We start from the raw sequence: 26133 nt of genomic DNA, 5'->3' as shown, positions 1-26133 counted from the left end.
ATGTAACTGTTAATGGGATGTATACATTTAAGAAGAATTCTAATCAAATGGGAAACTGCAGTTTTTTGTATCCATGGGCTGTCACTGCAGCTCCATTTTCTAGGCAGATTTTTTTTTACAAAAGCACCGAGGTCATTTTGACTGAGAATCACTTCAAATTGCAGGAAATTTATGTAAAACTGGCTTCAAAAAATAAAAGAATGGAAGAACATGAGAAATAAAGGAGGGATAGAGAGGAGAGACCATGTAGGAATAAGAAAGAAGTGGGAGGTAACGGTAAACAGAAATAGTTAAAAGGAAGAAAGAGGTGGAGTAAGGAAAGGATTTATGTAAATATATATAAATTCTCACAGTTCCTGCTTGCCTACAAAAATATATAACACTGCATTTTCTACATTAAGTTTCAGTGGCCATTTACCGCATCTGCCCCTTAAGCAGAAAGATTCAGTGCTCACCCTTGTGCAATAGAGACGAGCAAACTCCAAGATGATGAAATTATTTTATGTTGCAGCCTGTGAGGAGCCACATGCATAAACTTTGACTGCCACCATCAGCTAAATAATTGACTGGTGCAGTTTGTGGGGTGTAAAAGGAATAAGATTTATACTGAAAGATAATGTTGGGAAGGCAATGAAGTATTGAAAAATAAAGGCTTGATGGGAACAGGATGCCAAATTAAGCCTTAGATGGTTGAAAAGCTGAAGATTGAGGAATTTAAAATGGTAATGATGAGAATCGATGATTTGATAAATGAAGGATTTGCTGGCATAAACAGGAAAGAGATCAAAAACTATGGAACGTTTTTGAACTTAGCAATGGAAAAGCCAACTTTGCCGATGTTGAAACACTGCAAGATGAATCCTTCCTGCCCTCACAATAAAGCAGCCCTCAACAAATCCAATGGAACAAACATCATGTTCCATAACATCATATTACTTTTAATAAGCTTTGAGATGAAAAAATTGCAGGATGGTATGTTCTTACAGAATTATGATTGATATAATTAGTCCATGTTATGAGTATGTTCACCAAGGAAGTGCTTTAATTAATTAGCCACACATGAGTCCAAATTTGTTCAAACCCAACTGTCCTGCCCATTTAACTCCTGCAATCAGGTATTTAACAAGATCAACTTCACAGTAACAACAAGGTTTTAACTCACCTAAGTCTGTCCCCCAAGGACTTTGATGAGTTGACATTCGAGCTGTTACTTAAGACACCATCTATCAACCTTTCAACTTGCTTATAAACTCAGAACTCTTTCCCATCAAAACATTTTTATACTCTTTCATGATAATGGCAAATCACCAAACAGCATTACCTTTGTGAGACAATATCAATTAATTCACTAAATCAACCCATTTTTGGATTTACAGCAAAATGCTGGAGGCAGCATATATGGAAATAAACAGTCAATGTTTAAGGCCTAGAACCTTCTTCAATTCTCCAAGAATGGGGAAAGATGCCAGAATAAAAAGGTGGGGGATGGAACAATAGCAAGAAGGTGAGAGGTGAAGCGCAGTTGCTAGGAAAGTTTGGAAAGGAAGGAATCTGACAGGAGAGGAGAGTGGACCATAGAAGAAGGGGAAGGAGGACGGAAAGCAGGGGGAGGTGATAGGCAGGTGAGAAGAGTGGGGGAAAAGAGAAGAGGGGAGATGGAGGAAATTAATTTTTTTACCGGAAGGAGAAATTTATATTCATGCTATCATTTTGGAGGGTACCCAGACAGAAGATAAGATATTGCTCCTTGACCCTGAGGATGGCCTCATTGTGGCACAATAGTAAGCCTTGAATCGACATGTCAGAACAGAAATGGGAATTAGAATTAAAATGTTTAGCCACTGGGAAGTTCCAGTTTTGGTGGATGGAGTGGAGGTGCTCTATGAAGTGGTCGTCAAATTACGATGAGTCTTTCCAGACAGCTGCATCGAGTGCAACGAATACAACAGATGACTCCAGCAGATTCGCAGGTGAAGTGTCACCTCAACTAAAGGACTGTTTGGGACCCTGAATGGAGGTGAGGGAGGAGGTGTAGCACTTTGACCACTTGAAGGGTTAGGTACTGAGAAAGCTCTTATCAATTTATTAAGATTAACAATGAGGACATATTATCTCAAACAAAAGTCACACATATTTTTGTGCATAAGAAAGGTGTTTTATTTGCAGAGTGACAAGCCTTAGCAACTAGATGGTGCACAAGTGGTTAAACCCCCTCAGGAATATTCTGTTGTTCTGTCTGTGAACCTTGGTCAGTTACTCCACCTGGAGAAGTTCAAGTCAAATGAACAAATTATAGTGTCAGCAGAGAGATGAAGCTTCACCCATTTACAGACTTAAATGGCACCCAGATTGAGCCACTGACAGTGGGAAAGCAGAAGACAGGGCAAAGTAGTACTTGCGTAAGAAATTATTTTTGAAAGAGAAATTAATAATACATTGCATCTACATCCAAAGAGCTATGAGAAGCTGAGAAATCAGCCTACAGAGATTACAGAAAGAATTCAAACTTCCTCCCAACCCAGACTTTGACCACACAAAACAATTCCTTCATTTACTCACTTACTCATGCAGTGTCACTGCCTTGGCTCAATTAAGTTCCCCTTCCTCTTCCACTTGGTGGATACATTTACTTGCCATCTAGCTATCTCTCTTCTCCCTCAGGGGTGGGCCAACAAGACTACTGGATCCCAAATATTCTACTGGCATCCCTAGGATTCTTATGCTCCCCTCTTCATTCCTTTGCTCTGCTCAATCCACTCCCATAACAAATGGCTGAGCTCTGTAGAAGAATAATATAAGCTTCTTGAGTTCCTATTTTAGTTGATTACCTGCCTTTATTTTTCATTCAAGTGGTTCCTCTATCTTGGCTTCTTAATGTCTTCCCTATTTAAGGAAAAGAACTAGAGACACCCAGGACTTCATCTTTTGCATCTTTCTTCTCTACAGTTCATCTGCATTGTTCCAATCCTGCTTGTCCTGTTTACCTTCCCAAAACATGATTAGATTCCAGTTTTGTTTTCATGTTTGGTTCTTCCAAGTTCAATCTTGACATGGCCAGGTTAGCGATGTGTTTCAAGCAAGCTACACAGGCTCTTAACTAGTGACAGAGACCGTCTCTTGCCAACTGATTCTATTCCAACCTACCTCCTTGTATTTTATTATAAACAGGCCACAATTTGCTAACAAGCACTTCTGGGTGTTCCTCTTCTCTTGCGCTATTTGTACCACAGTCATAGTAATATCCTTATTCCCTAGCTGGAAAATACACTTTATTAATTCACATATTGCTTTATTTCTGTGGAAAACATTAAAAACTGGAATACATTAAAAACTGGAATATTAAGCTTGTCCAATTCAAAGCCAAAATTCTCTTTGTCTTACTTGCATCTCAAACTCCTTATAATTCATGACTTATGCTGAATTTGAGAACTTCAGAAATCAAGAAACAGCTTGAAGAACCAAAATAGGGATAGGAGACAAAAAGGGGGGAATAAAAGGTGCATCTGTTACAGGAACAAGCAAAAAGTAAAAGAAATAAATGAATCATATAAATGGCATTCATCTAAATTTTTGTCATTGTCACACCTTCTTGGACTATAAGGTGGTTCATACCCACCTGATCCTACTCAATGCCTGCATTCGCGGCCCACACATTTCTGCTGCTACACATATAGGCTTTGCAGCCTTGCAGGTCCAATTGCACTGAAGCCCTTGCTGCACAGCTGCAGCTGTTACACAGAGCAGGCCATGAGCAGAGGACAGATCTGAAATGATAGATCCTAGGACCCCACTGCAGACTTCTCTAATGGCCTGTTGTCATCAAAGACCTTTGAAATTCTTTTAAATGTCTCAGAATTGAGTCCAGGCTCATTGCAGGTGTCTAGGACATCTGACTTGCAGCTCTTTTTTTACTTTCACATTGCAGTGTGCAGCACGGTAAAGAATTATTGCATTGGATACACTGCAAATAGTTAGTGGTTTTCAACTCAACCATGGGCTGATAAGAAGCATGATCTAGACTGTCATTTCAAACTTCTCAATCAAGAGATTACTATATTGCCACTCACACTGTTACATCGAGAGCAAAGACGAGATTACAATCAGGCCAAGCATGATCTTATTTAGTAGTAGAGCATGTTCAACAAGCCAAGTGGCCAATATTACTCATAATCCGTACACTCACGTCTGTTCAACTGCAGCGGAGCTGAACCCAGTGAGATTTCTGGGACCAGCAATAAATTAATAATGAAACATTTGGTAAGATTCCAAAGTTCAGTCAGGAAGTTGCCAACAGAGAGAAAAAGACGAAATGCAGATGATGCAGTACTTTTAAAAAGTAGCCTCACCAGCAAGCTTCCAACCTCCTGCACTCAGTTCTGAAATTCCAAAGAACCATATGGCTCAGTTCCTCCATAACTATAAAACTTGCATTGAAAAATACATTTTTATATCCTACTTTTTGAACCTGTATATAGTTTGTAGTAGATTTCATTTATATGTAGAGTCTTTTTTTATGAAACAGAAAAAGGTTTGTAAATTAATATAAATTGCATTTCAGATGGTGAGGTAACTAGTATTATCAAAGATGTATGTGTGTAATGGTTTTGAACAAAACAGGGCTTTAACTCCCAACCTCTCCCACATTCAGTACTTGACGTTCATCGGTTTTACTTTGGTTTCTTTTGGCTAGTCAACTGACCACAAAGAAAACACCAGCATCTTCAAGTTCCTGCTTCTATTTCTTATGTTTTTATACTTTAGAGTTCCATATCAAAATAATGAAATAACTTTGCAGAATTCATCTATGTGATATGTTCTATCTATAAGCCCCTCACATACATTGGGCTTCTCAGTTTCTAGGCAAGTTTGTAAAAAACAAATACTATGTTTACTGCAAATCTGAAATTTAAAAAAACAGAGAAGGCTGGAATTCCACAGCAGATCAAGCTGTATCTGTGGAGACATGAATTATTAAATCTGTTTCTCTCTACAGATGCTGCTGAACATGGAGAAGATTCCTAGCCTAACTAAAAAACAAAGAGAGAAGGTATAAGTTTCCTTCTGGTAGATCAACAGGGGCCAATAGACAATAAACAATAGGTGCAGAAGTAGATCATTCAGCCCTTCGAGCCTGCACAGCCATTTTGAGATCATGGCTGATCATCTACTATCAATACCCGGTTCCTGCCTTGGCCCCCTATCCCTTGATTCCCCTATCCATAAGATACCTATCTAGCTCCTTCTTGAAAACATCCAGAGAATTGGTCTCCACTGCCTTCCGAGGCAGTGCATTCCAGACCTCCACAACTCTCTGGGAGAAGAAGTTTTTCCTTAACTCTGTCCTAAATGACCTACCCCTTATTCTCAAACCATGCCCTCTAGTACTGGACTCTCCTAGCATCTGGAACAGATTTCCTGCCTCTATCTTGTCCAAACCCTTAATAATCTTATATACTGCAATCAGATCCCCTCTCAATCTCCTTAATTCCAGCGTGTACAAGCCCAGTTTCTCTAACCTCTCTGCGTAAGACAGTCCTGACATCCCAGGAATTAACCTTGTGAATCTATGCTGCACTTCCTCTACAGCCAGGATGTTCTTCCTTAACCCTGGAGACCAAAACTGTACACAATACTCCAGGTGTGGTCTCACCAGTGCCCTGTACAAATGCAAGAGGATTTCCTTGCTCTTGTACTCAATTCCCTTTGTAATAAAGGCCAACATTCCATTAGTCTTCTTCACTGCCTGCTGCACTTGCTCATTCACCTTCAGTGACTGATGAACAAGGACTCCTAGATCTCTTTGTATTTCTCCCTTACCTAACTTTACACCATTCAGATAATAATCTGCCTTCCTGTTCTTACTCCCAAAGTGGATAACCTCATACTTATTCACGTTAAATGTCATCTGCCAAGCATCTGCCCACTCACCCAGCCTATCCAGATCATCCTGAATTATCCTAACATCCTCATCACATGTCACACTGCCACCCAGCTTAGTATCATCAGCAAACTTGCTGATGTTATACTCAATGCCTTCATTTAAATTGTTGACGTAAATCATAAGCAGCTGTGGTCCCAATACCGAGCCCTGTGGCACCCCACTAGTCACCACCTGCCATTCCGAGAAACACCCATTCACCGCTACCCTTTGCTTTCTATCTGCCAACCAGTTTTCTATCCATGTCAATGTCTTCCCCCCAATGCCATGAGCTTTGATTTTACCCACCAATCTCCTATGTAGGACCTTATCAAAATAAGGGACCTTCTGAAAATCGAGGTACACTACATCCACTGGATCTCCCTTGTCTAACTTCCTGGTTACATCCTCGAAAAACTCCAATTGATTAGTCAAGCATGATTTACCTTTGGTAAATCCATGCTGGCTCGGCCCAATCCTATCAATGCTATCTAGAAATGCCACTATTTCATCCTTAATAATGGACTCTAGCATCTTCCTCACTACTGATGTCAGGCTGACAGGTCAATAGTTCTCTGTTTTCTCCCTCCCTCCTTTCTTAAAAAGTGAGATAACATTAGCCATTCTCTAATCCTCAGGAACTGATCCTGAATCTAAGGAACATTGGAAAATGATTACCAATGCATCCGCAATTTCCAGGGCCACCTCCTTTAGTACTCTAGGATGCAGACCATCTGGACCTGGGGATTTGTCAGCCTTCAGTCCCATCAGTGTACTCATCACCGTTTCCTTTCTAATGTCAATCAGTTTCATTTCCTCTGTTACCCTATGTCCTTGGCCCATCCATACATCTGGGAGGTTGCTTGTATCTTCCTTAGTGAAGACAGATCTAAAGTACTTATTAAATTCTTCTGCCATTTCTCTGTTTCCCATAACAATTTCTCCCAATTCATTCTTCAAGGGTCCAACATTGTTCGTAACTATCTTCTTTCTCTTCACATACCTAAAAAAGCTTTTGCTATCCTCCTTTATATTCCTGGCTAGCTTGCATTTGTACCTCATTTTTTCTCCCCGTATTGCCTTTATAGTTAAGTTCTGTTGTTCCTTAAAAATTTCCCTATCATGTCCTCCCACTCACCTTAGCTCTGTCATACTTCCTTTTTTTTTAATGTTATGCAATCTCTGACTTCCTTTGTCAACCACTGTGGCCCCTTCCCCCCTTTGAATCCTTCCTTCCCCGGGGGATGAACTGATTTTGCACCTTGTGCATTATTCCCAAGAATACCTGCCATTGCTGTTCCACTGTCTTTTCTGCTAGGATATCCGTCCAGTTAACTTTGGCCAGCTCCTCCCTCATGGCTCCATAGTCTCCTTTGTTCAACTGCAACACTGACACCTCTGATCTGCCCTTATCCTTCTCAAATTGCAGATAAAGACTTAACATATTATGATCACTACCTCCTAATGGCTCCTTTACTTCAAGATCGCTTATCAAATCCTGTTCATTACACAACACTAAATCCAGAATAGTCTTGTCCCTGGTCGGCTCTCGTACAAGCTGTTCCAAGAATGCATCCCGTAGGCACTCTACAAACTCCCTATCCTGGGGTCCAGCACCAACCTGATTCTCCCAGTTCACCTGCATGTTGAAATCCCCCATAACTACTGCGACATTACCTTTGCCACATGCCAATGTTAACTCCCTATTCAACTTGCACCCAATATCCATGCTACTGTTTGGGGGCCTGTAGACAATACCCATTTGGGTCTTTTTGCCCTTACCGTTCCTCAGTTCTATCCACACAGACTCTACTTCTCCTGATCCTACGTCCCCCCTTGCAAAGGACTGAATCTCATTCCTCACCCACAGGGCCACCCCACCCCCTCTGCCCACATTTCTGTCTACTTGTATACACAGATTTTATGGCCTGATCAATCTCCAGGTCAGATCACAAACAAGAGAAATTCTGCAGACGCTGGAAATCTGAGCACACACCCAAAATGCTGAAGGAACTCAGCAGGCCATGAAAAAAAGTACAGTTGATGTTTTGAGCTGAGACCCTTCAGCAGGACTGGAGAAAAAAAGCCAAGCAGAAGATTTAAAAGGTGGGGGGAGAAGAGAGAGAAACACGAGGTGATAGGTGAAACTTGAAGGGGGGATGAGTAAAGAGCTGGGAAGTTGATTGGTGAAGGAGATACACAGATAGATAAGGGGAAGTCTGATATAAGAGGACAGAGGCTATGGAAGAAAGAAAAGGGGGGAGGAGACCGGAGGGAGGCAATGGGTAGATGGGTAGGCAAGGGATTAAGGTAAGAGACAGAAAAGGGGATGGGGAATGGCAAAGGGGGGTGACATTATCATAATTTCGAGAAATCGATGTTCATGCCATTAGGTTGGAGGTTACCCAGATGGAATATAAAGCATTGTTCCTTCAACTGGAATGTGGTCCCATCACAATAGGGGACGAGGCCATGGATGGACATATCGGAATGGGGATGAGAAGTGGAATTAAATTGGGTGGCCACTGGGAGATCCCGCTTTTTCTGGCAGATGGAATGTAGGTGCTTGGCGAAGTGGTCTTCCAAGCCCCGGACACAGTATGTGACCCCAACAGACTCACAGGTGAAGTGTCACCTCATCTGGAAGGAGTGTTTGGGGCCCTGAATGACAGTGAGGGAGGAGGTGTAGGGACAGATGTAGCACTTGTTCCACTTGCAAGGATAAGTGTCGGGAGGGAAATCAGTGGGGAGGGACGAATGGAAAAGGGAGTCACGTAGGGAGCAATCCCTGCAAAAAGCAGCAAATGGGGCGAAGGGAAAGATGTGCTTGGTGGTGGAATGCCATTGGACAATTATGTGCCGTGTGCGGAGGCTGGTGGGGTGGTAAGTGAGGACAAGAGGAACCCTATCCCTGGTAGGATGGGGTGAGAGCAGACGTGTGGGAAATGGAAGAGATGTGGTTGAGGGCAGCGTTGATAGTGATCCAGGTGAAATGCAGTCTGTGGAGACCTAACCTAATGACTCAGTAGACTCTGTTCTGAGAAAGTGTGGGACAGAAAATTCCAGAAACTTTGAAAGAAGTAATTCCTTCTGAACTCATTCTATGTACTTCTTGATGATTTCACCAGGGGCAAAATGGCTCTTAGCAGTTCTGCTCAGGAGCTTTCAAAACCCTGCATGTTTTAATGAGATTATCCCATGTTTCCAAACTCCAAGAACAGGCCTGTGCTCATTTATTGTTACTCATAAGATAACAACTCCACCTCCAGTGAATCTTTGCTGCATCAATATCACCAAGCTAAGTAAAATCCTTCTTCAAATAAGGAAACCTTATCTCCATGGCCTCACTTACTCTTGTAGTGTAGTAATAACATTTGCATACTCTTGTACTTTATTCCCCTTGCAGTAAACGCTAAAGATGTATCTGCATTCTTAATATGTGCTGTATATTAAGAATGCAGACACACGTGAGTGATGATAACCCTGTCTCTGATATAGACCATAAGACATGGGAGCAGAATTAGGCCATTTTATCATGACTGAACCGTTATTCCTCTCAGCCCCAGTCTCCTGGCTTCCCTCTGTATCCTTTCATGCACTGACCAATCCAGAATCTATCAATCTCTGCCTTAAAATATATGCAAGCTCTGGCCTCCACAGCTACCTGTGGCAAAGAACTCCACAGATTCACACTCTCTGGCTAAAAAAAATTCCTCCTCATCGCCATTCTAAAAGGATGCCCCTCTATTCTGAGGCTGTGTACTTTGGTTTTCAACTCTCCCACCACAGGAAACAGCCTCTCCGCATCTACGCTGTCAAGGCCTTTCACTGTTCAATAGGTTTCAATGAGGTCACCCCTCATTCTTCTGAATTCCAGTGATTACAGGCCCAGAGCCATCAAACGCTCATCATACGATGAGCCAATCTAACCTGGAATCAGTTTCGTGAACCTCCTTTGAACCCTCTTACATTTCAGCATGTCCTTTCTAAGCTTAAAACTGCTCACAATACACCAAGTGAGGCCTCACCAGTGCCTTATAAAGCAACATTGCATCCTTGCTTTTGTATTCTAGTCTTCTTGAAATGAATGCTAACGTTACATTTGCCTTCCTCACCACAGACTCAACCTGCAAATTAACCTTTAGGGAATCCTGCACAAGCACTCCCATGTCCCTTTGTGTCTCAGGTTTTTTTTGTATTTTCTCTCCATTTAGAAAATAGTCAGCACTTTCGTTTCTCTACCCAAGTGCATGACCACACACTTCCTGACACTGTATTCCATCTGCCACTTTGCACATTCTCCTAATCGGTCTAAGTCCTTCTGTAGTGTCTGTACTTCCTCAAAACTAACTGCCACTCCACCTATCTTTGTATCGTCTGCAAACTTTACAACAAAGTCATCAATATAATGTAAAAAGAATTGGTCCCAACACACACCCTTGTGGAACATCACTAGTCACCAGCACCAAACCAGAAAAGGCTCCCTTTATTCCCACTCTTTGTCTCCTGCTAGTCAGCCACTGCTTTATCCATGCTAGAATCTTTCCTGTAATACCATGAGCTCTTTAAGCAGCCTCATGTGAAACCTTGTCAAATAGCTTCGGAAAATTCAAGTACACAAAAGCAACCCATTCTCCTTTGTCTATCCTACTTGTAATTTCTTCAAAGATTTCCAACAGATTTGTCAGGCAAGATTTTCCCTTGAGGAAACCATGCTGACTATGGTCTATTTTATCATGAGCCTCCAAGTACCCTGAAACCACATTCTAAACAATCAACTCCAACATCTTCCCAACCACTGAGGCCAGACTAACTGGCTATCATTTCCTTCCTTCTGGCTCTCTCCCTTCCTGAAGAGTAGAATGACATTTGCAATTTTCTTGTCCTCCAGAACAATTCCAGAATCTAGTGATTCTTGAAAGATCATTACTAATGCCTCCAGAAACTCTTCTGCCACCACTTTCCCTGGAGTGTACACTATCTGGTCCAGGTGACTTATCTACCTTCAGACCTTTCAGTTTCCCTAGAACCTTCTCCCTAGTAATGGTAACTTCACACTTTCATGACCTCTGACACCTGGAACTTCCACCACACTGCTAGTGTCTTCCCCAGTGAAGACTGATGCAAAATACTTATTCAGTTCATCCACTGTTTTGTTGTTCCCTATTACTACCTCTCCAGCATCATTTTTCAAAATCCACTCTCACCTCCCTTTTACACTTAATGTAACTGAAGAAACTTTTGGTATCCTCTTTAATATTATTGGCTCACATACTTTTGAATTCCATCTTTACCTTCCTTTTGAGTTGCCTTCTGTTGGTATTTGAAAGCCTCCCAATCCTCTAACTTCCCACCAGTTTTTGCTCTGTTATATGTCCTCTCTTTAATGTTGGCTTTGACTTCTCTTGTTAGCCGTGTGTTATCTTGCCTTTTGCATACTTATTCCTCTCTGGGATGTACATATCCTGTGCCTTCGGAATTCCTTCCAGAAATTCCAGCCATTGCTGCTTTGCCATCATCTCTGCCAGTGTTCTTTTCCAGTCAACTCTGGCCATCCCCTCTCTCATACTTCTGTAGTTCCCTTCACTGTTGTTGGTAAGTGCCGTCAAGTTGTCATTGACTTATGGCGGCCCTGTGGATAGTGTAGTTGTCCATAGGGTTTTTGTGGCAAGATACAGCAAGGTTTCTTCTGCGCAGATACTGCTGCGGCCCAGGTTGCGACCCGGCCGGATTCAAACTCAGGACTATTCACCACGAAGTCCAGGGCTGATGCCATTACACCACCTTTAATCCCCTGTAATACTGATACATCTTACTTAAGCATCTCCCTCTCAAAATTCACAGTGAATTCGATCATATTATGATCGCTTCTACCTAAGGATTATTTTACATTAAGCTCTCTAATTAATTCTGGATCATTGCACAACACCCAATCCAGAACAGCTGATCCCCTCGTGGACTCAACCACAAGCTGCTCTAAAAAGCCATCTTGTAGGTGTTATAGAAATTCTCCCTCCTGGAATCTAGCACCAACCTGACTTTCCCAATTTACCTGCATTTTGAAAACTCCCATGAATATTGTACCATTGCCCTTTAGGTATGCATTTTTTCTCTCCCATTGTAATTTGTAGACCACACCTTACTACTGTTTGGGGGTCTGTGTACAACTCCCATAAGGGGCTTTTTACCCTTGCAGTTCCACAATGATTCAACACCTTCTGACCCTATGGCACCTCTTTGTAATGCATTGATTTTATTTTTATCAACATAGCAACACCACCCCCTCTGCCTTCCCACCTATTCTTTTGATACAATGTGAATCCTTGGACATTAAGCTCCTAGCTATTATCTTCTCTCAGCCATGATTCATTGATACCTACAATATCATACCTGACAATCTGTAATTGAGCTACAAGTTCATTTACCTTGCTCTGTATACTGAGGGCATTCAGCTACAACACCTTCAGTCCTGTATTCACCCTTTTCATTGCACACATTCTGTTGACTGCACTTGCTAGGAGTCTCGCTACATATTGCCTCTATTAATAAACTAACTACCTTATCTTCAGCAATATCACTCTGGTTCCCATCCCCCTGCCAAGTTACTTCATCTCGAGCCAACCTGCCCACAAGGATTTTGGACCCCCTTGGGTTCTGATGTGACCCATCCTTTTGTACAAGTCATACCTTCCCCAGAAGAGATCCCAATGGTCCATAAATTCAAACCCCTGCCCCCTGAACCAGTTCTTCAGCCCTGCATTCATCTGCCAAAATCATCCTATTCTTACTCTCACTGGCACGTGGCACAGGCCACCCAGAGATTACTACCCTGAAAACCCTGTTCCTCAGCTGTCTACCTAGCTTCCTAAAATCTCTCTTCAGGACTTCCTCACCTTGTCCACCTAGGGTATTTCTGCTCACCCTCGCACTTGAGAATGCCATGGACCCAATCTGATACATCCCTGATCTTGGCACCAGGGAGGCAACATACTATCTGGATGTCTTTATTACACCCACATAACCTCGTTTCTGTTCCTCTGACTAAGGAATCTCCTCTTAAGTCTTCCATCTCTCTGCTCTTCTGAGCCACAGCACCAAACTTGTTGCCAGAGATCCAGTCACTGTAGCTCCCCCATGGTAGGTTGTCCTCCTCAATAGTATCTAAAATTTTAATCTTATTATTGAGGGGAACAGCCACAGGTGTGCCCTGCACTGGCTGTGCACTTATCCTCCTTCTCCTAGTTACCTGTATCCTGTATAAATTCATGATGATATATATAGATTTACCATTCCCAAATTTAAGTACTTCACGTTGTATTTAACTGGAAGTTTTTGCCATGCTTCCTGAAGCCCTGGTAGGTATATCAAGGTCTGATAATTTATTCCTCAGACAGGCAATGCACATCATACAAATTCAACCAAATCGTGAACCCTAAAATCAAGTGACCTAATTGGACATTTTCTTAAAATATTGGTCTCCATAAGTATGCAAAATACTAATCTCCCAACAGAATTTACTGAAAGTCTTGCTTTGGAATTATAATTAAAGATCAAAAAAATGCTCCACATTTTATTAAAGCCTTTTCAAGCCAACAGCAATACTGAATGAAATAATTTCCTGTTAAACAAACAATTTGATATGTAATGTCAGCTTTCTTTCTAGGATTTAGTATTTAACTGTCTTTAACCTAATTCAGATTTGATATGCAACCATACTGTTCAGATGCTGAATAAGAAAGTAAGTTCTGCTCCTGAGTGTGGTGAGTGAAGTAAACAGATGGATGCTCACAACAGCATGGCTGGGTTTGGAGTTTTCCGTTTGATTTTTGCCTTCTTAAAAATAAGAAAAAGAAAGCAACAACACACACAAAATGCTGGTGGAACACAGCAGGCCAGGCAGCATCTATAGGAGAAGCACTGTCGACGTTTCGGGCCGAGACCCTTCGTCAGGAAGCAGAAAAAGAAGAAAGCAAAGCAAAACTACAGTAAAGTTTCCAAGGAGTGAAACAGGAAGCAGCTATTTCCCATTCCAGAGTTCAGCAACTAAGGTTTCCTATTGACTTTGGCACCTGCTACATTTCTGCAACGGGCAATAAGCAACCAAACCGCAATTCAGGCTCAGAGATTTACAATGACTACTGGGATTGGAAATACTCAAATATCAAGAATCCCATAAGCCGTACATTTCACAAGCTGCTGTTTTAAATATTTTCTTAAATGATATCAAGGCCTATTTTTTATGATCACTATTATTTAAAGATCAGCTGCAAGACATCTTAAAGCATGGGCATTTATCACAGTCCTTCTGGTGAAAATACTCCCATAAAGGTAGTGAGCAGCTAGTGACAAGATTTTGTTCCAAGAGGAAACAGCAATATATCTTTTCATTAGAATGGTGTCTGACTTGGATAGGACCATACTGTGGTAGTGTTCTCACTAAATGGCTCTCTGAAACAAAAGTTCCCTGATTGCTATTATTGCAATTTAGAAACCAAGGGTTTCGGCCCAAAATAACAATTGTTTATTCCTCTCCATAGATTCTACCTGACCCGCTGAGTACATCCAACATTTTGTGTAAGTTGTTGTGTAGATTATACAACCAGCCATTTCAGATTCAGTATTGTGGGAAATTTCTTTCTTTCTTAAAGCACTGCTGATAGTGCAGCTTGTTTCCAAACCCTCAGCAGAATTTGCTTGGGCCAGCAGGCAATCTCAAACCAAATGCATACAGTACATAGAAGGAGGCCATCCTTGCAGAGGCATGAGGATGAATTTGTTATCTTGAACCGACAACTCACTTAAGGAAAACACTTACTGCAAAGCAAGGGAACGAAGTATCATTACAGAAATAATTTATAGAGGTAATTTGTAAAGGTTATAATTTGACAGTTCCATATGACCAAATAATAAGGTAACAGATAGTCCTTTTAAATAACAATAAAAACAGGCTAAAACAGCTAGTAAGTTCTTGCTGCAGAGAGCCAGTGGTTGTATTGGAAAACTCTTCACCTGCTATAGCTAAGCATCCTTCAGGACAAAGTGACATTCTTGAGTGGAGCACTCACACCTTCCAACATTATTGCACAGTGCTGCAGGGCGTACCACTTACAAACCGAATTTCTGTTAAGAAATGGCTGCTCTGTCCGCCCTCAACAGCTTCTGAAGCAGCTTCATGAACAGACTGGGTGAATACATATTCCAAAATGGTCGCATGAAACTCCAGTTGAGTGCCAGACAGAGAGAAGGCTGAGAAATGGAAAGTCAGAGATGATATTTAATGATGTACAGTAATGAATTCTAATAATTATTGCAGCTTAAGTTCTTTCGTTGGCACTGGCTACTCAAAAACAAAGTCAGTCATTTTCATACAGTAGAAAGCTCTGAAAAAGAGATACAGTAAATATTATTTGAGTTTGTGATTAGTCTCTGAATGAAAAGGCTGATTTTAAGCATTTAGGTTTGATTTCAAGCTTAGCATTTTAATTATACTAAGTGCTGTTAAACTTAATATCAAAGTTGAAAAAATATGAATTAATAGGCCTCAACAGATGCAGTTATATATTTCCTGTTATTCACTATAAAATGCTACATTGCAAGTAACCTGAAATTTAAGTCAAAGTACATTTATTATCAAAGTATGTATACTTTATAAAACCTTGATATTGTCTCCTTACAGGCAGCTACAAAACAAAGAAACCCAATAGAACCCATTAAAACAGAAGACGACCGTCAAATTTCCAACGTTCAGAGAAAAAAAGGAAAGAAAAGCATGTGCAAACAATAAAAGCATTCAGAACTGAAGTTTACAAAAGTGAGTTCACACTGTGATAGTTGCAGCCTGGTGCAGAGATGAGTAAACCTCGCGGAGGAATGAGTTGACATAGAGCGCAGAGACAAGTTAAGCTCACAGAGCAGCGATTTTAACTGGCCCATGCCTCGCCTCCGGCCCCGACACCCTCTCCTTTTCAATCCAGCCCTGTGCTTAAATTGTCCAGATTTGCTCTCAGACACGCACAGCATTTGGTTCTGCAACGTTGGCTGCAGAATACTATGTGCCCAGTCAGGGTATCTATTTATCTATCCTGTCCTTGACTCACCTCTGGCAAAAGTCTCAAGGGTTTAGCTAGAGCGAGGTTAGTGAGGGGAGGGGGTCGTCACTATGCATTGAAAGACAGTGGTTCCAATCTACAACTTGTCCTTGAAATATGTGGTCAGGATTCTGAGCTTGTGTACTGGATGTCTGGGGAGAATAAGGAGAGATGGGACATCTTAGGAAATATTTGGGTTTCTCATCGAAATTCCCCATTTCCAGATAGAACAAAAGAAACTGATTTCTGTTGAGTGTGGGTGCAAGATCCAGTGAGGATCCTCCTGCAACCTCACACTGTCTAAACAAAAAGGATCATCAATCCTCTCAGAAAGATGATGAAGCAATCAGATTGAGCAGCTTCCTTCGCCACATTAAGAGAGAGGAAGGGAGGAAGAACAAGGGAGAGGACCGTGTGCAACAAGAACAGGGAGACAAGTGTGCTAGAATACAGATATATGCAGGACAGCGAGCACAGGAGAGGGAGAGAGAGAAACGTGGAACTGCAGCCTCAGAGGTAGAAAGAGAGAGACAGCCAAAGTAACGGGCAATGAATGAAAAAAAGATTCACACAAAGAAACAGAGGTTGGCTGGCAGACAAATAGAGACAGCATTCAAGATAGGGAATGGGACAAGATAGATAGGGAGAGGCAGTGCACAAAGATGGTGGGAGCAAATAGGAGTGAATGAATATGCAGTAAGGACAGATATTGACAGAGTCTGAACAGGAAGAAAGAAAGGGCTGTAGATTCAATGAAGAGGACTTATGTTCTGAAGACTCGTCGTATTAATTTTTTGCAACATTTTGACTTTCTGTCAACATTGGTCAGTACTGTACTTCAGCAAATTCTGCTCCCTGGACAGCCTCTGCCAATTTCACATGCAGGAAGCCATGAAATGTTTTCATGTCCCCCTTGCAAAGAGCATGCATCTCCCACTAAAGCTATCATCCAGCAGTCTTCCTGGATAGTTGTCATTAAACCTCGAAGATTGCTCCCTACTAACGGGAATTCCAGACGCAGCAACTTGAATGTAATTACCACTCTCCAGTAAGGTGGAACTATCTGCCTGTCCCTTTAGGGACTGGCACTGAGGGAGTCGTAGCATCTTGCTTTCAAAATTCCTAGTCAAATGCCTGGTCTCAATAACTTCGTGAGGATGTTTTGAAAGGAAGATGGCTGATTTCCCACAAATTGGGAAGGATTAGCAGAGGCTACCTCAAGCAAAATCATGATGACATCTTTCTCATGAGAAAGATTAATTAGTACTGGGGAAATGAAAGCAAGAAAAAATACATCTTGTTTTTACCGTAGCCAATAATATTTCAGGAAGAATTTTTGGCAGACCTATGGTGCAATCGAACTTCTGATGGTGAATGATGAAGCAGAGTGAGTCAGTCAGTTCTGGGAGTACATTCATTTCTCCTGAGGTCTATGTGAGCAATTAGTCTGCTTTCAGACTGACTACATTCTGTATTTCTTACTCTTCTTCCTCTATAAATCTTTTTCCACTATGTTCGGTACTCAGGACACCCTCAATGTATTCACTTTTAACAAGTGATCATTAAAGGCCACAGTGTAATGATTGTACTGTAGGCAGCTTTCTGTATCCTGTGAAGGAGTAACAACTGTTTGCCACAGAACCAGTTAAACATCCCTCACAAAGTGTTCTAAAACTTGCTGGTATTTACACTGTGCTACAATAATGTGACCGGGGAAATGATCTGAATGGTTTTAGTACAATGTTAATAAAAGGATATGAATGTTATATCATTCACTATTCAGGAAATAATCTGGAAACACACCTCAGCTACTAGTATTAAATCTTTTCAATTTAGTTTCATTCCAATTAATGGAGTGGGCATCAGCTATGCTGCATAACAGCTTGATGATGTACCCAGAGGTCTTCTGCCAGGGGTGAAAATGTCACCTTACCCAGTGCATGAAGTATTTCTTTTCAAAGTACAAACAATGTACAATTCCATTCAGATAAAATTACGGCCAAAACGATACTAATTATGGTAAATGTGACTTAAATAAATATTTATCATGAAATGTGACAAATATCTATATTTCATCTCATACCTAAAATATACTTTGCATTGCTCCAACGATGCTTAGCAACTGCACAACCAGGTAAACTACTCCACAAAAATGCATCTTCTATTCCACTGTTCATTAATCATTCCTTCTCCTTGGCTTTGTACATATTTTCTTCTAAATAAATACTGATTAATATATTTGACACGGAAGATCACTAGTGAAGACAATTATATTAGTTATTATAAAATAATCAGTGAAGACTAATGAAAATCGATTAAGAACTGCAGAGACTGGAATCGTGAAATAAAAACAGCAAGTGCTGAGAAGTCTCAGCAGATCAGGCAGCATTTGCAGAAAGAGATTTTCAGTCCTGAATCGTCTGTGAATGCTTCAGGACTGAAAACTGAGTTCTGATGAAGCTTTCGGATCTGAAATGTTAACTACCTTTCTTTCCACAGATGAGCCTGACCTACTGAGAGTTCCCAGCATTTTCTGCTTTTAGTTTAAACAAGGCAAATTGATTAAATGGTAGGAGATAATCAAAGCAATGGGAAATAAAGGTCAACCAAATTAACCCTATTCATTTTATTGCTTACTTAGAATTTCAGCAAATTGCATGAACTTCACTTTTCAAGTTTTGTTTCTATGTAATCCAATGAGTTATCCACAGATGCAATATTTCAGATGGTAAGACAATTTATTGTTTTAATACAATATGGGTACATTAATCTCATGTTTAAATATTTACCATTTGTATAACCTCATAACGAATTCCAGCTATCCAATTAGATACCTTATGCTGCATCCCATCCAAAGGCACAAGGTCTCGTCTGCTGTATAGCAACCAATATGATGCACAGGATCTCAGGAGGAGTAGGCTAATGTTCTGTAGAAACCAAATGCAAACTGCTGCCTTTCATCTGACTTTTTGTTTGTCTGATTTACAGCTCCAGCACAGTGCACTAATGGATCCAATGACACAGCCTTAATTTCAGTTCTCTGGATATGCATGTCACTCAAAGCCCAAAGACTATTGTTCAGCCTCATAGCTCTTGAAAAGCGGCTGGTGAATGTTCTTCTCAAATCTCTGTAGTTTGTATAATGAATGCACTTGCATGGTTGTGGTAGAGAGGAATTGCCAATGTTTTGATCCCATATCACTGAAGGAACAGATACAATTTTACAGTCTAGCAACAATTCCCCCTGTGTTGGACAGACCAAGTTTGAGACTTATAGGTGGTATTCTGTGTGACACCTCACCCCTCAGAAGATGGTCATGGTGAGAAAGCTTTTTTTTAAAGAAAATCTCATTACTGAGAGAACAAGTGGTGTACATGGCACACAATGGATCTTATTTTTACCTTCCTCAAAGACCTTCAGAACAAGAATTAGCAACATTAAGATCAATGGCCTTTTCCATTCTACCCACTGTAACATGAAGGTCATTAAAATCTAGGCTCCATCGCCCAATTCACACCACCTGTCATTCTTTATCACTTTGGCTCCCAATTAACTAATTACCTTACTTTTAAAACTGCCACCTGTGATTTCAAGCACCTCCACTGCCTCCTCACCTTTCTGCCACTGTGTAGTTCCCTGCATCCTTTCTCCATTTCATCCCCAATATAATCACTTCATCAGAGATACCAAAATTCTGCTGCCAAGTCCAGCCGGACAGCACAACGCTTTACAGTGCCAGCGACCCGGGTTCACTGCCTGTGAGGAGTTTGTACGTTCTCCCCGTGACCGTGTGGATTCCCTCCAGGTGCTCCTGTTCCCCCCACATTCCAAAGACACACCAGTTGAGAGGTTAATCGGTGATAGTAAATTGTCCCGTGATTAGGCCTCGATTAACTCAGGTGATCGCTGGGCAGTGTGATTTGAAGGTCCGGTAGGGACGATTCTGCGCTGTATCTCTGGGAATCCGTCCTCAACTTCTTCCCTTCTCTAGGTGGCTGTAGGATCAACTGTTTGATCTTTTGCAAACACATCGTAAACCAACGGGTCGTTGTTGTGTCTCCCGCTCGCTGTGAAAACGGGGGACACCTCCCTCTCCCTTGTTAGGGAGAGAGAGAACATTTGGGTTGCCAAATGCTGGAGGAACTGTGATAGTCTTTGGGGTAACTGCAAGGTCTGTGTCTTTGCTATCGCTTAGATCATGCTTGTGCTCGGTAGCGGGTGCACATTTTGTTTTGCTGGTGGGGGAAGAGGGGGATTGTTTCTCACCACCGTTTGCACATGGGAGAGGTACTTTGGGGTTCTCACGTTTAACTGTCGTTCATTCTTTGGGGCACTTCTCGGTTTTCGTGGATGTTTTGTGAAGAAAAAGCATTTCAGGATGTATATTGTATACATTTCTCTGACATTAAATTGAACCTTTGAACATCACTTTACATAGCTGTTGGGTGTCAAATTTGGGGTTTTATAAATTCATTAATGGTAGTAATTCAGAACAGGGGTGGTACGTGTCCCAAGGGTGCATAAGGGGAAATAGAAGTCATTGGGGGGTGTTCTTGGGGGGGACTGTAAGCAGCATCCTAACTTGAGGCAAAAGACCTGACCGATTGTCAGTAGACCAGGCACTTCCAAAAAGCAAAGAATGAGGCACTGGAACGCAGGAAGACCCACGGCATTGCAGGCAGTGAGCATTCACCATCACAACACATCCGAAACTCAGCAACCTCAGCTGACCTTACCAGTCAAACAGACACTATTGGGTGCGTAAATTAGCAACCAGGGTGCCCAACAGCTCCCCTGCACTTGTGGCACAGAACAGGTTCATGCAATTTAACAGTTGGTGAGTTAAGTACACCCTCTCAACTTTTCTACAGATCTACAGAAAACAGGTTGCACAACAATAGAGCGCTGGTTGGATCCAAACGGTAAAATAGAACCAATTAGTGAACCTGAGGATTCCTCTTGAGGTGTTCAAAGTGACCTCGGCTTCATGTATGCGGTCAAGAATCATCTTTGGGGATTATGAGACCTCACGTGATTGGCCAATCGCACTAACTGGAATAGCATAAAGGTAGCTCGCTGAGCACTAGCTGTATCCTGACTAACATTCAAATTCCATTCTGAATCCTTGTCAACATAATTTTGGCTGTTGTGATCATCTTCCTCTTCGCCTCGCCGTTCTTTTGTGTATCACTACCGTTGTTCCATCTGTTTCAACTCGCTGCCGTCATCAACATCTGATGGGCATGCCCAGTTTGTGTAATTTTTAGATTTTAATTTAGCCCCGTTCATGATCGATAAATACATACAGAGTGATCTCTGTGCACCTGAAGGCAGTGAAGCCTTGAATTCTAATGCTGTTAAGAAACAGAAACTACAGAAAGTGCGTCAACATAATGTTACATAGTATGGTTTTATTTTATTCCTGATAGATCAGCGACACCCCATGTGTCTTATTTGTAATACTGTAATGTCTAATGAAACCAGGAAACCATCAAGATTGCAGGAACACTTCTGTAAAAGACACCCTGAAAAGGTTACTTATGAACGAAACACTTGAATAGCATTGCACACTCGAGTCATTTGCCAAGAGTGCTAAAACGACCTTGATAATGGTCTCATTGCCTCTTACAACATTTCAAAAATGATAGCAAAGTGTGGAAAATCTCATACAATTGGTGAAAGATTAATCATGCCTGCTGTATCAGAAGTGCTCACCACTGTTCTCAAAATGAAGACCAGTGTTTTAAAATGAATTCCTCTGAGTAACAACTCTGTGGCTTATCGTATTGATGAAATGAGTGAAGGTATTGAGTATCAAGTATGCACAAAGCAATGTACGGTTTATCAAAAATGGAAAAGTTTATTACGAGATTCTCTTTTGTAAAAAGTTAAAAACAAGTATCAATGGAAAATCAATCACCAATGAGCTCAAAATGTATATTGAGGACAAAAATATTCCGATTAGGAACATGATTGCTTGTGCAATGGATGGAACACCACATACTTACAGGTCGCCATGCTGGTTTAGTGGCATTTATGGGAAAAGAAATTCCAAGTCTGTTTGCAATCTATTCTGTAATTCACCGTCAACATCTCACAGCCAAAAACCTCAGCCAACAACTCTTTTCAAGTATGACTCTTGCAATATGTGATATTAACAAAATTAAAATTCATCCATTAAATAGCATAAGATTTCACCAGTTATGTCAAGATAACAATGGAGAGTTTGAATGCCTGCTTCTTCACACTGAAGTGCTTTGACTGTCAAAAGACTGCTGCTTAAAATGTTTCTTTGATCTTTTTGACACTGTGGTTGAATTTTTGCTCAGAGTTGACGAGCTTGGGAAACAAGATTGAACTTCTACATGGAGACGTGATATACCCTTGATGATCTGTATGACGAAGTGAGCATTCTAAATTTTAAACTGCAGGGTGAGAATTTCAATTTAATCCAGGCCAAAACTGCAGTGTCCACTTTTATCAAAAAATTGGAAACATATAAGCTAAACTTTGGGAGAAGAATGTTCTCACAGTTCCCCTGCCTGGAAAGTAGGGCACTCTTTTTCACAGACAGTGATTTCCAAGAGTGTTGATTATACTTGCAGTCACTGAAGAAGGATTTTCTGAATCAATTCAAGGATTTGAATGACCTGCAAATTCCAGACTGGGTATTTAACCCACTTCTTTGCAAGGTGGAAGGACAAGAAGAGAGCTTCCAAGAAGAAATTACCAAAATTCAGAATGCTGAAGCTAAAATGTTTTCCAAAATGTCAGTTTTTGTGGTATGTGGCTACACTGTCATACAAAGCTTCCTGGTCTTTGAAGAAGAGGCAAACTGCTCTTCATTGCATTTCCATCCTCCTAGCTTGTTGAAAGAGTCTTCAATGCAGTGAACCACATACTCACAAAAAGCAGGAACTGCTTGGATATTGTTATATGTCTGGGAATTAAGGCTTTTGCTGTCACAACTTGAATCTGATATTTCAACTCTTGTTAAAAACCTTCAAGCTCAAGGATCACGTTGATATTGAAGCTGCTGTACCGTGCACAGGTACTGTGTCAGCTAGGTTTAAAGAAAAATAAAAATTTAAAGCAGAATCATTTTTCTCATTTTAGCATATGGTAGACATGTTTTTATCAGAAAGGATATTGTGCCTAAGGGAGGTGTTGGCAAACGTGAAAGTGCTTTTGTGGGTTGGGGGGGGGGGGTTGAGCTATAAAAGGTTGTGAGACACTGATTTATGATATCTGAATATCATGAGTAGGTGAGTATTTATTGTATATTGCTAACAGTTCTCAAGGGTAATTAGCAGCTCTGGTAAAAGGTACCCCACGGGCACTTGCGGAGGGAGTTGCAAGATTAAAACCCAGTGACAAAGATAGAACAGAGACATAATTCTGAGTTTGCATAGTGTAAGGTTTGAATTGGATGGGTTGATTATTGTCATGTGCTAAGACACAGTGAAAATCTTGTCTTCCATACTGTTCATACAGATCAATTCTTCACAACTGTGAATTAAGGTAGTGCAAAGTTAAACAATAATGGAATGCAGAATAAAATGCATCAGCCACAAACAAGAGGAACCTGGACATGCTGCCCTTGTCCTTCTTGGTGGGTGGAGTGGTAAGTTTGGCAGAGGCTTGCTAAGAAGCTAGGCTAAGTAACTGCTGTGCATTTTTAACATTGCTCAGTTTCCTGGGGCAAACACTTCAATGCTAAATGTGCTATTCATGTCAGTGTTAGCTACCGTTGCAGTACCAATTTTGGGCCACAATTTTATTTCTCCCATTTAAGCTGAAAGAAACACACAGGTATGGAGGTACTTTTGGAAAGGCTATCTTAAAAAATGTCAACTCATGAACATAACTCAAACTTCTGCCAACCTCAGGCAGCAGTTGCTTTCTTGTGCAAATTGTCAAGGATAAAAATGTGCCATGGTGGGACATGCCTGCTTGGGGGTAAATGAGCCAATTAAGTGAGTGTGCCACTCATTTTAAACTAAGCATTTAAAATTTGGAAGGATGAGAAATGACATTTTATTGGAGTTATTTTATATATTAGTCCTTGAAAATTCATACCCTCCTTTTGCAGAAATGGCATTTAAGATAAAATAGAAAATAGCAGAAAAAATAGGCTAATTAAGAAAAAACTCACTGACTGTGATTTAATTTCAGGAACAGTTAGCCATCAACCATGCAGATTCCTTAAACCAGTTAAAAACAATACTAATTCAGCTGTCTGTCGATGGACACTGACTTTTTTTAAAACCAAAAGAACAAAACTGAAATCCTCTGCACAACCAGAAAGATCAGCTATACTGAAAGGGTGAAGCAGCTGCTCTGAAAATGTAAAATTATAGAGAACAACACTAAAGTGTTAGAAATCAGGAAAAATAACTTCAAAACAACTAAGTTGTTTTGCAGGTATAGAATATTCTATTCAGAAGTATGGATTAGTATTTCAGTAATTACCCATGAAACAGCTATAGGGGCTTTATTTAATTATACTTGTGTTTATTAATGTACACAAGAGAAAGATATCTCAGTTTATTTTTCATTAAAATGTGTATGCTCTAATTACTTCAGCAGCTCACACCTCAGTTCTCTCCTTTTCCAATCACCCATTTCCTTATCTCTGCAATAATTTCCATCTCTACATGGCTCAAGGAACTCAGCATTTCTCCAACACTGGCCTTATTCATCCTTAGCCACACAACTTGCTGATGTGCATTCTTCCACAAGCAGTGTAACCCTTTTCCTAAACATCTATCTGCTCCCCTCTCCGAGACTTTCCCTAAAGAATATTTATCAAATTCTAGTCACATCTGCCTATATATTCTTTAACTCTGTTTGTTGAAGCATGTCTATGAAACATTTTGGAAAGTTATTTTATATTCTATCCTTGATTTATAACCTGCAAAGTTTATCCTTGAGAATCAGTTTGATTGTGCTAAGCTCCCAATTATACTCAAATACTTTGTCAAAGGATGATCACCACCAGAATTGTGCAAGTTAATATTTCCCTTGTCTTGATTCTGCTGAGGAGGGACTGTATTATAAAAATGGCACAATTATGTCAATGAAAATACAAAACTGCTCAATAATCCTATCTAGTTAACTTCAGTAATTGTATCAAAGCCTTCTTCCTTCTTGCGTTACTGACAACAATCACTAGCTGCAGCTGGATGCTTTAAAGAGAAGTGTGAAGGAGTAACACACAGATAATGCTCAAGAAACTTAGTCCAGCAGGTAGCATTGCGTGAGTAACCTCCAATCTGACAGCATAAATATTGTTTTTTTCCAGCTGCTGGTAAATTCTCCTCCCTCCCCTTCTCTCCTTTTGCATTTCCCATTCTGGCTTCCTCTTACCCATCTCTCTCCTCACCTCCCTGGTGCCCCTCCTCGTCCCTTTTCTCCCATGGTAGACTTTCCTTTCCTTTGTCTTAAACCCTTTACATTTTCTACCTACCACCTCCATGCTTCTCACTTCATCTTTCTTCCCCCAACCACCCGGCTTCACTTGGCATTTTCTAATTTGTACTCCTTTCCCTTCCCCCACCTTCTTAATCAGGCTTCTTCCCCCTTCCTTTCCAGTCTTGATGAAGGGCTTTGGCCTGAAACATCAACTCTTTATTCCTCTCCATAAATGCTGCCTGACCTGCTGAGTTCCTCCAGCATTTTGTATGAGTTACCCTGGATTTCTAGCATCTGCTGAATCTCTTGTGCTTATGAGGTGCAAAGGACTTCTTTTAAACAATGAAACAACACTAGTTCATCATTTTCACTATCACAATGTTGATTAATTAATTAAGTTACCATGGACTGAATACTGGCTCAACTGTGACTGTTAGTTCTGAAGCTTACTTGACTATCACACTGAGAGAAACAGAGTCAATGTTTCAGCTTGAAGATCCTTTGTTAAAGCATTAAACACCTTCTATGCTTTTAATATAGTGTGAACATAACTAAATATTGTTAGATGTTTGGAAAAAAGTTTATCAGAGAACGATGCCCATCATGAATAAAGTGTTTATCTTTCAAAGCTAACCAATTAACTCCACACATACTTTCAATATTTTCCTTCTTTTTTCAAATATACCAGGAAATTTAAGGCAAAGACCAAGGGC

General features: G+C 40.8%; 1 protein-coding gene across 16 annotated transcripts in view; it reads right to left on the bottom strand.

Annotated features, from left to right (window-relative positions):
* Window positions 1-26133, bottom strand: part of pde4d (phosphodiesterase 4D, cAMP-specific) — a 669903-nt gene that overhangs the window by 89306 nt on the left and 554464 nt on the right. Inside the window, exon 6 of one of the 16 annotated variants that reach the window (XM_059989365.1) lies at window positions 13575-15163. The exons of 14 other annotated variants lie outside the window; for them this stretch is intronic. In XM_059989365.1, the coding sequence (XP_059845348.1) occupies window positions 14994-15163 (170 nt within the window). In that variant the 3' untranslated portion in view covers window positions 13575-14993. Of the gene's footprint in view, window positions 1-13574; window positions 15164-15204; window positions 15298-26133 lie in introns of those variants that run through there. One more of the 16 variants, XM_059989368.1, reaches the window with a different exon arrangement.

This window comes from Hypanus sabinus, chromosome 14 (assembly GCF_030144855.1).
Source record: "Hypanus sabinus isolate sHypSab1 chromosome 14, sHypSab1.hap1, whole genome shotgun sequence".
NCBI classification, from domain to species: Eukaryota; Metazoa; Chordata; class Chondrichthyes; order Myliobatiformes; family Dasyatidae; genus Hypanus; species Hypanus sabinus.
The sequence above is the reverse complement of the archived record's forward strand: the minus strand, read 5'-3'. Positions and strand labels throughout refer to the sequence as shown.